The sequence below is a fragment of the Gastrolobium bilobum genome, unplaced genomic scaffold (genome assembly GCF_033153095.1).
Source record: "Gastrolobium bilobum isolate Gb01-03AN ecotype WA unplaced genomic scaffold, APGP_CSIRO_Gbil_v1 utg7982, whole genome shotgun sequence".
NCBI lineage: Eukaryota > Viridiplantae > Streptophyta > Magnoliopsida > Fabales > Fabaceae > Gastrolobium > Gastrolobium bilobum.
In genome coordinates this window covers 65,786-79,938 of record NW_026897007.1, presented here as the reverse complement: position 1 = coordinate 79,938, position 14,153 = coordinate 65,786, and the positions used below count along the sequence as shown (strand labels likewise).

The window sequence follows — 14,153 nt, the reverse complement described above, 5'->3', positions numbered from 1 at the left end:
CCATGGACCGACAGCGATTTCTCACCAGATCCCACCAGTCTTAAATTCATCCCACTTGGAAAAATAATCATATTTAACATTTTCATGTCATTGTCAGATCAATTAAACAATAAGATTTTGTTTTCATTATGCCAACGACATTGGAAATTGGATAAAGAGGGAAAATGCCCATAATAGGCTCCTTAATAACTACTCATTAGTTGCCGAGTTTTATTTACATTAAAATGGATTATGTGTAAAACATATTCATCTAAGAGGGAGGAGTAAAAATTTTAAAATTAGAGGGGAGGGCAATGCAATTTAAACATATCTTATGGGAAGATATTGTTATTAACCAATGTTTTTGTTTATTTTCATCTCAAATTTTGCTTAATAATATTTTAATTAAGAATATAGTAAGAGGACATTATTCACTTCTAACATATTGATTCAGAAGAAAACTATTATCTTGGTCCCTAAAGGATTGGGTGGACACCACCTTAGTCCCTGAAAAAACAATGACATTATTTAGTTTCTGTAATAAAGAAACTGCCATTAATTTAGTTTTAGAAAGAAAATAACGTTAATTTAGTTTCTTAATAATAAAAATAAAATAAAATTCCTTTAGTAATTAAATCCTAAAAGTGTGGCATTAGTTTAGTCTCCCACTACTAATAAATGACATCAATTTGATGTCATTTTTTTTGTAAGAAACTAAATTTTATATTTTGAGAAGAAAAATTAACCTTTTCGAAAACCAGAATGAATATTTAATCTTGATTTGGCTAGGCCTTCAATAATTTGCTCTTTACATTGATGAGAGAGTATAGAAGCCAACTCCCTATATAATAGTTTAACGGGTCTGAAATTCATACCCAAAACAAAATCATTCTTGGAAGGAAATTAAATATTTCATCATGCGCTTAATTCGAAATTCATTTGGAAGAAATTCAATTAAACTAACATATATTTGGTACTAATGCCAGCTGAAGAGCTAAGTGCAGCAAAATACTAAAGGCTTGTTTGGTGGACAAGATAGGATAAGGGTAGGATATGACATGAGGTTGATACCCATGAGGTGAGGATATATTGGGTATCCAATATTGGTATCCTATCCTGTTGAATCATAACTCAGCTCCCCCCATAAGATAAGAAATCATGTCCCCATAATATAAGAAATCATGTATTAGATAGGATAAAATGAGACAATACGATAAGCTATTAGCTAATCATATCCTATTGACCCATCAAACAAGAGATAAAAATAAGATATAATAAGTTATCATATCCTATCTTTTTTATCAGGTGTTCCAAAGAGACCCTAAAAATTTGTGCAGATAAGAAAAAGGCCTAATTTACTACAACTTTCATCTAGACAAAGATGTAATATATAGGTATAACATAGGGAAAAGGAATATCTGATTTAGTCATGGGATTGAATTATCATTGTTCATATTAACCACACGGAACATAACCTTACGATGTGTAGATCTATGAAAGGCTTCTCTATAATGTGGATTTTTCATACGTGTTGACCTTTCAAATTATTCTCAAGGTGGCGGAGACTGTGGGCACTTGTATTCTTAAATGTTAGGTAACCGCTATGATGAGTAGACACTGGTGAGTTAAAAAAACCTATTTCTCCTTTTTTAAAAAGTGTGTAAAACCTATTTCTTAAATGTAAAGTTGTGTCATTTTAAATGAGAGAAAGAGATTAATTATAGAATGAGAGACAAAAAAATAAATAAAGGTGTGGATCCCACCTCTTTGTGAGAGTGAAATGACACAAGTTATATTATTTAAAAGGATAAACATTTTTTCCTTATTCTCATACTAATTAAGTTTTTTTAGGATTTGTTCTAATATATGAGGCGAAGAAAATAAATGCAACCAAAGGTTTTTCTTGCAACTTTAATTTCATCCTTGTAGTACTGATTTTATTTAAATGACATTTATGATTTAGGATAGGAGTCTATTGTCAAATTTATTCATGTTAAATACCAAATTGAATAATTATAGTTATACCAAATCATTGGACTTTGGAGGATATAATATAAAGTTTTATTAATTTCATGTTAAAGGAGATAAGTTATCTCATGTCATAGAGATAAACTTGTGCGCTCCACCGCCTGAAAAAAGAAAAGGAAAGAAAAAGTGGCATAGTTATCGAAGGATAGGTAGAAGAGAAATTTATCACATGTAATATAAGAGTAATTTTTTCTTATAATATAACATTCCTATTTGGCTTTCCTTTTAAGATTTAAACTTAACTAGTTAGCAAGAGAGAAGTCAAGGTACTCTCAATTAAGAAAGAAAAATTACCTATAAAAGTATTAGGTTATTCCATTTAACTATAGTTCTCAAGTTCGCTCTAGAAATGAAAAAAAAAATATCCAATGCTCAAGTGCTCGAACCAGTGGATATATTAAATAATAATAATAATAATAATTATTATTATTATAGGGAACGAGAAAGACAAGACTCAAGAGGTTAGAAAGATTCCTTTCCCAAGTAACAATGTAACATTGTCCTCTGTATATAAGTTGCTATGATGGACTAAGAGCTGCATCAAATAATCTAGTTGCTCTGTTTAGCTTTTCCAAATTCACATGGCCCCTTCATCAGAAACCAATACAAAAGTCACCAATGGGGATGCCAAGCATCTCAAACCAGTAGAAGGAGAAGATAGCCTCGAGTTTGCCATGGAAACGATGGGTTCTGTTGTGCTTTCAATGGCTTTGAGGTCTGCTATGGAGCTTGGCGTCTTTGATGTCATAGCCAAAGCCGGTGAAGGTGCCAAGCTCTCTGCAAATGATATTGCAGTTCAGATTGGCACCAACAACCCTGAAGCACCTTCAATGCTGGATCGTCTTCTCAGGCTGTTGGTTAGTCACTCTGTGCTATATTCCTCTGTTCATGAAGATCCACAAAACCTTGGGTTGCCTCAGAGGTTCTACAGCCTCTCCCATGGGTCCAAATATTTTGTCACTGATGCTGATGGTACGTCAATGGGACCCACGTTAGCATTGCTTCTGGACAAGGTGTTCTACCAAAGCTGGTGAGTTCTAAGGTTATGGTGAATTGTATTGTACGATAATATTAAGCTGTGAAGTCTTATTTATTGATAAATAAATAAAATGATTTGTTTGAGTTGACGAATCAGGAGCGAGCTAAAAGGAGCGATCATGGAAGGAGGTATACCATTCAACAGGGCTTATGGGATGCATGCCTTTGAGTATCCAAGTGTGGATCCCAGGTTCAATGAGGCTTTCAACGAAGGTATGCTCAACTCCACAAGTATAATTATGAAGAGGATTCTTGAAGTCTACCAAGGTTTTGAACACGTAACTAGACTTGTTGACGTTGGTGGTGGACTTGGGGTCAATCTCAAATTGATAACATCCAAATACCCTCATGTCAAGGGTATTAATTTTGACTTGCCTCATGTCATACAACATGCCCCCCTCTGTGCTGGTAATTAATTTCTTGAAATTCTTTAATTTTTATATATGTATAAATTCTGATGAAAATAATTATCTACTCCGCTTACTAATTTTGTGCCTTAAATTGACAATTATTCTAAACCTGCAGGTGTGGAGCATGTTGGAGGAGATATGTTTCAAAGCGTTCCCACCGGAGATGCCATTTTTATGAAGGTGGGCTTATAAAGCTTTTAATTTGCAGGAGTAATCCATCTAAATTTTCTTATTGTTCACTGTTCAGTATCCATAATTTGCTCCAATTAAAAATATCAGTATCTGGTGATTTTTAAAAAGTAAAAATCATTATAAAATTGTACATTTTTATCTCTTTTCTTTAAACAGCCGCACCCCACATATTTTTATGTGAATAGAAAATAAAATTATCACTTGTAAAATATAGCAGGTGCCACGCCTTAAATTAAATGTAGATAGTGCTTATGGCATCAAACATGAATATTGATTGACAATTGATATCATCAAAACTTTCAGTGGATACTTCATGATTGGGATGATGAACACTGCTTGACGCTCTTGAAGAATTGCTACAAAGCTATTCCTGATGATGGAAAGGTTATTGTGGTGGACTATATTCTGCCCGTTGTGCCTGAGACAACAACTACTGCCAAAACTGCTTTCCGATCTGACCTCTTGATGATGACTCAAAACCCTGGTGGGAAAGAGAGGACCCTTCAAGAGTTCATGGAATTAGCTAAAGGATCTGGATTTAGTGGCATCACATCCGTATGCTGTGTCTCTGGCTACTCGGTTATGGAGTTCTTCAAATAGCAACACGTGCACTGGTTTTGGCTCAAATCTTTGTTCTTTTTATCGGTTATGGCATTTTACATAGCATGGAATAATGTGGGTGTTAGAACTTGTGTATTTTTTTTTTTTTTTGTAAAGAGAACTTGTTTTTTCATTTACAAATAATTCATGAACATATAAGAATTCTAGCATATCTTGCTTATTAAGGCTATGCAGATGTAATTTTAGGGTATGAAAATTGTATCTTATAACATGGAGTACTGGATCCTCAGAACAACTTTCATCAATTATATATTATCATAAATAATTTTCTTGCAACTATATATGGTTTGCTCCATGGAAGCTTCTGGGTTATGGAGAGGTTGAAACTTGAAATGATCAATTATTGCCTGCCGCCCTGTTTTGCTGACCCTACCTACTCTGTATGAGTTACAATATGAAAAAGATGTTTGGTATTTTATTTTATTTTTCGATACCACGTTTAGTATTTTTTTTTTTTTTTGTTTAATGTGGAGATGTGACACGTGAGTTGAAACCATTTTCCAATATTCTGTTATCACGGAAAAACCATAATATATAATCAATATTGTTTAATACAGTTTCCATCAAGTACTGAAATCTCATTATTATTTAATTTATGAATCCGAATATTACAGTTAAGCCACCACTAGCACCACCCCTTTTACAAGATAAAGACTATCAGAATTTCGAGTACATGCACGTTCCGTCGAGCTAATATTCCAAGAACATGAGCCAGTTTTGACATTTTCATGCGCCTACACAAAAGACTCATTAAATACAAATAAAACGTGGCTAATACCAGTAATGATAGAAAACAACCTAATTTGTTGGTAGGGAAATCACTTTCACTTACCTTCTCTCAGTGGCGCAGCCACATATATACTTGGGCGGGGTTAAATTTTAACAATTATACTTATTATATATAATTATATGATTATATATAATTTGGTCTGGGTTAAAATTATAATTTAGTCCGAGCTACAATTTATAATTTGGTCCTATCTAAAACTTAAAATATTTTTGATAAAAGATTTGGATAAGTTGTATTGGGTTATGTGTTCAATTTCCACTTGTATAAAAAAAATATCTTTAGTAAAATTAAAAATATTTAATAAAAATTATAATTTTTCTTAGTATTGCCTGCTCAGGTGCTTTGTATTTAATATAATTTAAATAGAGAGGGTTATATTTACAAAAAATTTGTTTACAAACTATATTATGTACTCCCGAAAGTACACTAGGTTACATATTTATCAAAAAAAAAAAATACATTAGATTACATGATGTATTTCTGAGAGTATATAGTATAATTTGAAAAAATTTGTAAAAATTTTTGTAAACGGATCATTCCTAATTTTAAATATATTATGATATGAACTAATTAAAATTAAGAAAAATAAATACACATATAATTTTTTAGCCCGAACTTAAATTTGAACCTGACTCCGCCACTGCCTTCTCTTAGTTCTCTAATCATATCATTAATTATATCATTAATTAATAGCGTTCTGGGATCTTACAACGCCATTGGTAATTATTCCAATTCGGATGTGGAATGTCACAAAATAGCACAAAAGTGTCGCAGAAAAAAAGAAAGAAAAAAACTTAACCTCCCATAAAGTCACAGCCGATGGGTTCATCACGACAAATTGGGTTGAATCCTGCGAGTCAATCCACAAAAATAAAATACGTATTTTAATTCATCAATTTAAATAATTTGTCTATATGTAGGGTGGGTTAAAATGGGTCATAGCTGGAGCAAGGTGAATCAACCCGCAAATCAACTTGTATATAATTTTTTTTAAAAATATATATTAAATATTAAATTATGAATTGATTGGTCTACGTGAAATGTGAATAACTATTATGTAAGATAAAAAAAAAATTTGGGCCATAATGTTATTATATATATTGCTGCAAATGTTATTTTTTATTTACTTTTGAATCTTTGATTTAGATTAACACAATAAATAAAATAAACTTAAGTATATTTTTGAATTTAAATGCTAGTATCTATATAAATCAAATTAATGCTTGTGAAATAACACTGAAATGATGTGTTTATTTGTAAATATTTACATGCTTGATGTCATTATTTTGTTATATAATAATACTAAAATTATTAATTAATCATAATATATGATTTGTATAATTATATTAAATGAAATCATTGGTTTAAATTTTTTTTATCTTTAACTTATTGCTTGATTTTTTTTAAACTTGAGAATTATTTAAATGTTAGAGATTAGAAATAAAATATTAGTATTCATATATTTAAATATTTTTTAATATTTTATATTTTAAGCGGATAGACCTGCCAACCTACCTCAAAATGAGATGTAGTTGGTATTTTCAACCACTCATTAATGATAGGTGATAAACCTTTAGTTTATCTTGTTTTATGGACTAGAATCACATGAATTATCAAGTCAAATGAGTGAAATCTAGGGTTTATTGACATAAAATCATGATTTTGATGAATTATGAATTAATTATTATATATTGTTGTTTTTAAGGGATTTGAAGATAAAAGGAAACAAATTTGAAGATATGGGAAGATGGAGATCAAACCAGAAGATTTGAAGATCTATATCAAGATTATCAAGTTGTTAAAGAGGAGGCTTAAGCCCCCTAAAAATTCAGAAATTCCAATCAAAGAGCAAATGGCCTCTGCCTTTGGAGGCTTAAGCTCCCATTAGGAAGCTAAAGCCTCCTAAATACGTAAATGTTCTCGGCTTTTGGGCGCTTAAGCCCCCAATTTTGGGCTTAAGAGCGCTGCAAGAAGGAATTTTCAGCTCGAAGAGCGCGCTTAAGCGCGCCACGTTAATCTCGCATGCACTGCCTTAGGGGGCTTAAGCGCCGATGACCAGGCTTAAGCGCCCTAGAAACCCAACTTAGGCCCAATTCGAGTTATTCACTTAGGGCACGATTCTTGGCCATTAAAAAGACATTTTGGGGTCAGAATTAATCACTTTTGACATTCAAGAAGAGCTCTTGGTGCTTGGAGGCAGAGGAAACGCGGAGAAACACCCAGTTCATGTTCGTGAGCGGCGGAGACGGATCAACATCAAGTCTGCATTGGGGATATTGAAGATTCACCAATCATCTATGGAGTTTGAGGGAGCTTTTATATTGTCTTTCATTCTTGCTATTGTTATGTCTGGCTAAGTCTTTTAGTAGTTAGGGTTAGATGGAATTCAATTTCGTTATTAAGCTTTGAACAATTCGTTATGTTAATTTTCTTTTATGTCATGAATGAAATTATCTATTCTTAATGCTTTATATAGGCTTGAATCTTATATATTGATCTTAGGTGAATGCATGACAATAGGAATGTTGGTATGTGATCCTAATCTGATAATTTCATCGCACGCTTTATGATTCTAGGGATAGACATAGAGTTTGCGTAATCTTTATGGTTCTTGAACTTAATGCTTACCTTCTTGGAGAATAACCGGGGAACTAGGATTCTTGCAAGATTGTGAAGATTTAGGGTAACAGGGGATTGAGCTCTAACTACATAAGAAAGAATTGATTAGATTGATATTAAGGACGATTAACGTAAAGAAGAAATTCAAACGTAATAAAGAGGTTAAAGGAAATCGAAACCCTAGCTACGTTCTTTTAAATTAGTTAATTCAATTCTTTAAATTCTTGCCTTTAATTTCTTGCTTTTAAATTATTGCGAGTACTTCGTTTTATTCTTTTAAATTCCAAATTCAAATCATGTTACCAATACAATTTCGATTGTCCAACTTAAGTTGCAATAGTGAATTAGTGCTTGAGTATAATCCTCGTGGGAACGATATCTTATTCAATCATTATATTACTTGTACGATCGGTGCAATTGCCGTGAGTCGCAACAATAGGTTGAAGGCGGGGCGAGTTGGCCCATTTTGCAATCTCTAAATTTTCTTTCACTGATTTGTCGACCAACTTGCAATTTGGAAGACAAAATTAAGAATTCAAAATGACAAAAAAACTATAAAAAAAACCTTTATTTTTACACATTTTGAATATTTGTATTTACAATTGAAATACTATAATGATTAAAAAAATTAACTTATGAAATATTAAACGTCGTTATTTTAATTTAATAGTTGTGTTATTATGTTAATATTATAGTAATTTTGTATATTATATCTTAATCTTGTTGTGCTTTATACTTTATATAATTTATCGTATTCACATATTACTATGGTGTCGTCCCGTAATTATACCCATGCTTTTCTAGAGTTACATTAATGATCAATGCTATTTATTCTAATACTTGTATCAAAATCTTTACATCAAATGATGTTCTAATCCAAGTTAGAAAACTTCTCTGCATATCATTAATCGAATTTGATAAAATTAAATGTATTTAAAACTTATTACAATTAAAATTAACGAAAGATTTGGATTACATAAAAGAAAAAGATTAGGATTTAGCCAAGTGATGACACTCTCGTTGGTTATTTAATATTAGTTTAACAGAAAGATCTAATAGAATAAAAGTTAAAAATTGTGTGCTAATTGGGACAAATTTAGAGTTTATAATTCACTACTAGAAAAGTCTTAATTTTTGACGAAAAATAGATTCTGTTGAATTTTTTTGATAGAAAACGAATTTCGTTGAAAATCTTATAAAAAATAAATGAAAAATACATTACATTTGTGAATTTTCGACGGAAAAAGAATTCCGTCGAAAAATTTATAAAATTAATTAAAAAAACTATATTTCTGAATATTTTGACGAAAAATTAATTTCGTCGAAAATTTTATAAAAAAAAAATTAAAAAAAATTATATTTGTGAATTTTTCGACGAAATTTGACTTCTGTCGAAAAATTCATAAATATAATTTATTTTTTGATTTATTTTAAAATAATTTTCGACGAAATTCAATTTCCGTCAAAAAATTTTGACGAAAAATGAATTCCATCGAAAACCATTATAAAAAACAAATAATAAAAAATTATATTTATAAATTTTTCGACAGAAATTATATTCCGTCCAAAACTTTCGACAAAAAAGAAATTGCGCTAGAAACCTTATAAAAAAAATTAAATCGTAAAAGAAATTATATTTACGAAGTTTTCGACGAAAAATTCACAAATATACAATATATAAGTGAAATAACTTTTCATTGTATTTTGGGACAGTGACTAGATTGCCATATTTATGGTAATTTTTTATCAATATTCTACGCGAAAAGTATTTTGTTTTCCAAACTGATACGTTGAAGTTCTTTATAACTTGTAACGAACTTGTTAGCTAATGATATGGTAACATGTGGCACACTTTCGCAGAAAAAATTGACTTCTACATGTCCAAGTTGGTTACGACTTGTAGCGAACTTGGTAGTTAATAATTTCGTGACACGTGACAAAAAAGTTGACTGGACTAAGTTCGCTACTATAAATAGCTGGTAGCAAACTTGGTGGGCTATATGGCACAATTCCGTTGTCCGATCCGAATTAATGTATCAATCACAATAAAAATAATTAATGGTGGAAAAAATGACTATTTAATTAATGTATCAATCATAATTAAAGTACCAATCATATAATCATATAGGACAATTTTTTATATTTGTCTCCATCATAATTGTCATGCCGACTTGGTTCATATCCTTCTGTCTTACAATAATTTGACTAATCAAAGCTTAGCTCATCCAATATTTTGAATACCCTCGTGCTGAATAATGAGTAAGACTTTTATTTAAAATAAAATTATAAATTATATATTTTTGAAAATATATAGATATAATATTAATTTTTTTTATTTTTAAAAAATATATCAATACATGTATTATACTCCTATTAATAGGATGTAAATATTAGATAGTATATATATATTTTTTTCATCAAAAAGATATTTGAGCTAGGGATGAACGTGTGTAAACATGAAAAGTATAAACATTGTTAAAGAAATTACTGTAAATAAATTTTTAAGAGAATTGCTATGATGGTAAGTATTATCGATTATTAGTTTTGTTATATATATTTAAAGTCTGTTAAATACAATTAATAAATGTGTCTACTACAAAAATTAAATATTTAATAACTGATTCAAAAAATCGATAGTCAATGAAGAATAGCGGATTAAATATTACATGGTTTAGTGACTATATGTACGATAACGTCTACGATTACAACTTAATTCTATATTTTATGACAACAATGTTGCTAAAAAACTGATTTTCTTCTTCTTATTTTGTTATTGATTGCGGGACATTACTATCATAACTACCTATAATATAAAAGGATAAAGAGCTCACATGCATAAGACAGAAAAGGATATTCTAAAATCAAGATAAATAAAATGGAATTATATATTCTAAAATCAAGATAAATCAAAAAGGAATTTCTTTTCTTTTGAAAATTAAATTATAAGTAATGGAAGACGTGCATGAAATGTAACTAAAGTTCGGGTGATTTTAGTTAATATATGTTATTCTTAATTTCTTTTCTTTTGAAAATTAAATTTATAATTCTTTTAAATTATATATATATATATATATATATATATATATATATATATATATATATATATATATATATATATATATATATATATATATATATATATATATATATATATGAGAAAGGTTATACTTACAACTTTTTTTTTTCAACCTCTTAAAACCATATTTTAACACCGTAGATTTTCGTCAATCAACAGTTATCATTTATTGTGAGTTAATAATTAATTAATGAGTTTAATTTGCGAAAATCATAACCGTTAATTGGCAGAAATCAACGGTATTAAGATATGGTTGTAAGAGGTTGTAAGTATAACCTTCCTCTATATATATATATATATATATATATATATATATATATATATATATATATATATATTAATATCTTCCCACCTAACTTTAATTCCTTTAAACTTTGAATTAAAATTCCTTTAAATTGATTATATATTTATTCAATTTTAAATTCTTTTTTTTTATCTATATAAATTGGAATTTACCATTGAATTAATAATGCATATATTATTTATAATTTTAGATATATTTTTTCTTTTTAATATATATACTTCATATATTTTGCTAAAATTTAAAATACTCATATAAATGTACATACTTAAAACACGTTAAAAAAAGTAAAAGCTTTTAAAAGCTTAAAAAGTTATGTCATGTCATGAGTGCCATGTTTATTAATGGTCTTCAATTCATGTGTCCTTAGATTAATTAAATGGATGATTGAATATTTGCAATCTTTCTATGCATGTACCTCACATGACTTTGGAAATGCTTTAACATTTGAATATTTCAATATATTCATGCATTTATGTTATTTTCATCCAAAATAAAATATTTAGGGATTCACTATGATATGATTTTATTAATCAGGCATTTCTTCCACCGTGGACATTTTCAAATTGGAAGATGATGCTCCTGATGAAGAGAAGATAGATGGTTAGAGACGAAGAAAAAGGCCAAGGCGGGTTCAAGTCAAGGAAAGCCTTGAGTGAGGAGGCTTTTGATCAGTATCCATGTGTATGAAGATGAGACTTTTGATCATAAGTCTGCAAAACTTATCACTCTTAGGTTTGAGTAATTGGTGAAGTTGAATATTGTATGTGTTGGAATAGAAGAATTGTGTATTGATATAAAGTTCAAAAAAGAATGAGCGGTTATTGTTTCGTTCAATAATGAAGTCAATTTCGTATTGTGTATAGATATGTTAAATTTTATTTGTTAATTTTTTAAGGTTACAATATATACTTATTGTACACTACTAGCTAATTGTATAAGTTTGTTTTATAATACTTAGCCTAATATATGATATGAATTTTTGTGCATTTAATGTATTGATTAAGGAGATTTAATTTGATATGATATTTACTTTGATTATATTTTTTATCAGGTGCAGTACAGAAAATTGGTATTGATTTTGTAGAAAGTAACTTTTTAAAAAAAATCTAAAAAATTTCGACGGGATTTGTTTTTCGTCGAAAATATTTACGTTAGTTTTCGACGAAAATTTATTGATTTGTCGTCGAAAATTTTCAACGAAATTTCATTGATTTTCCATCGAAAACCATTACAACAATTTTCGACGAAATTCCATTGATTTTCGTCGAAAAATTTGTTATCTACGAATATAAATTCGACGACCTGAATTCTGTCGAAAAATTTATTTTCAACGGATTTTTTCGTTAAAAAAAATAGACTTTTCTAGTAGTGATAATGTCTCTTTACAAACAACTCAAAATTCAGAAAAGCTCAATATTACATAATGCAATACAATAATATTGTTTATAGTTATAACTTTTTTACGTTGAATTTACTTCTAATTTACTATATGATAGCATATTTAAAAATTTGTTACAAAAGTACAAAAAGTTGTGATTATTATAAGAGTTTGTATTTTCTGCTGTAAATCAATATAGATAAGTTGTTTACATTGAGCCCAAAACGATGTCGTTTTAGGATAGAAATCATGATATTTTTATAGGGTTCTCTTTTTCTGCAGTTACTGCAGATAAGTTATCTGCAGTAAGTTCAATACGACATCATTTTGGAGCGAAAATCATGGTATTTTTGTAATTTTAATTTATTTCAGGGTTATAATAGTCTTTATATTGATAATTTTTTTAAGATTTCAATATCAAAACGACGTCGTTTTGGAAATAAATGCAGATAACTTATCTGCATTAACTGCAGAAACATTTTTCCCATTTTTATAATTATAATTTTTTGCTGGATTATAATAGTCTTTTTTATTATAATTTTTTAATCTTTCAACTCAAAATGATGTCGTTTTGGGAGTGAATCTATATTTACTGTAGAAACATTAAAACTTTATTATAATAATATGATGTTTTTTACTTATTGATATTATAAAATGAATTTCAATAAAATAAGGATAATTTGCGTGCCTAATGCAGAATATAAGAAACCTAAAAGGAAATGTTGCCTAAATTTACCGAGGATGAGAGGACCGAAGGAAAAAGTCTTGGACAAAATTGGTCCAGGAACTGTGTGATCCAGATGTATATTAAATATGGACTTTGAGATTTATACATCCAAATACAATGCGGAGTGCGGACTATTTAAGCCTCCAGTATGGATCTGGTCTACCCAAAAATGAGTCAGACTAGACTATATAAATGATGATGAGACACGCCTTCCAAGCCGTGATTAAATTTGAATGACATCATTATTAGGACATCTTAGGAATTAGGGAAAATTCAGAAATATTCTTTAATTTCTGCTTTAAAATAAAAAAATACCTCCAAGTTTTTATTTTCTAATCAGTAATGTTTCTATAATAAAAAATATTTATACCCCTCTTTAACCGTTAAAACCTTTATATATTTCTTTCATCATTGCCCTATTTAAACAACGTATAGGTGTCCCTTTTGCCTGGACAGACAGGATTACCCCTGGAGTGAGCTTTTGAAACATGCGTCATGATTTAACAGTGGTTCACATAGCCGAGCCCGAGAGATAAAAGATAAAGCGAAGTTGAAAGGTATAAGTGTATAACCGTATAACGATATGAATATTAGATCAGAACCTGTAGGCAATGATCAATTATTTGTCAGGCCTTGGATGAGTATTATTGCAAACATTGCTACGGAAATAAAAAATGGAAGGTATGTTGGAGAAAGTGGTACCAAACTAATGGACGAGTTTACCCTAACATCTTGAGGTGAAGCAGCACCGAAAAGGGATAATTGAAGAAATGATATTTTGTTACGAACCTTTATAACTCTTTTCGGAGCCTCAACTCTTAACGAAAGTATCAATTGTTACGAATTTTGAGATCATTATCCCAAAAGCTAGGGTAAAAGTGCTTAAAGTCTTATAAATCTCATATTAGTTTCTTATACAAATAATATGATTGTCACCCCTTTAATTAAGGGGCAAGATTCTAACATCTTGAGGTGAAGCGGAACCGAGAAG

General features: G+C 29.5%; 1 protein-coding gene across 1 annotated transcript; it reads left to right on the top strand.

Moving 5' to 3' along the window:
- The first annotated feature begins 2,588 nt into the window (after positions 1–2,588).
- LOC133303342 (cathecol O-methyltransferase 1-like) lies at positions 2,589–4,506 on the top strand. Its single transcript, XM_061503244.1, has 4 exons — positions 2,589–3,037; positions 3,143–3,453; positions 3,571–3,635; positions 3,951–4,506. Exons 1-4 carry the CDS (start codon positions 2,589–2,591, stop codon positions 4,245–4,247), a joined length of 1,122 nt encoding a protein of 373 aa, XP_061359228.1. The 3' UTR covers positions 4,248–4,506.
- Positions 4,507–14,153: the final 9,647 nt, after the last annotated feature.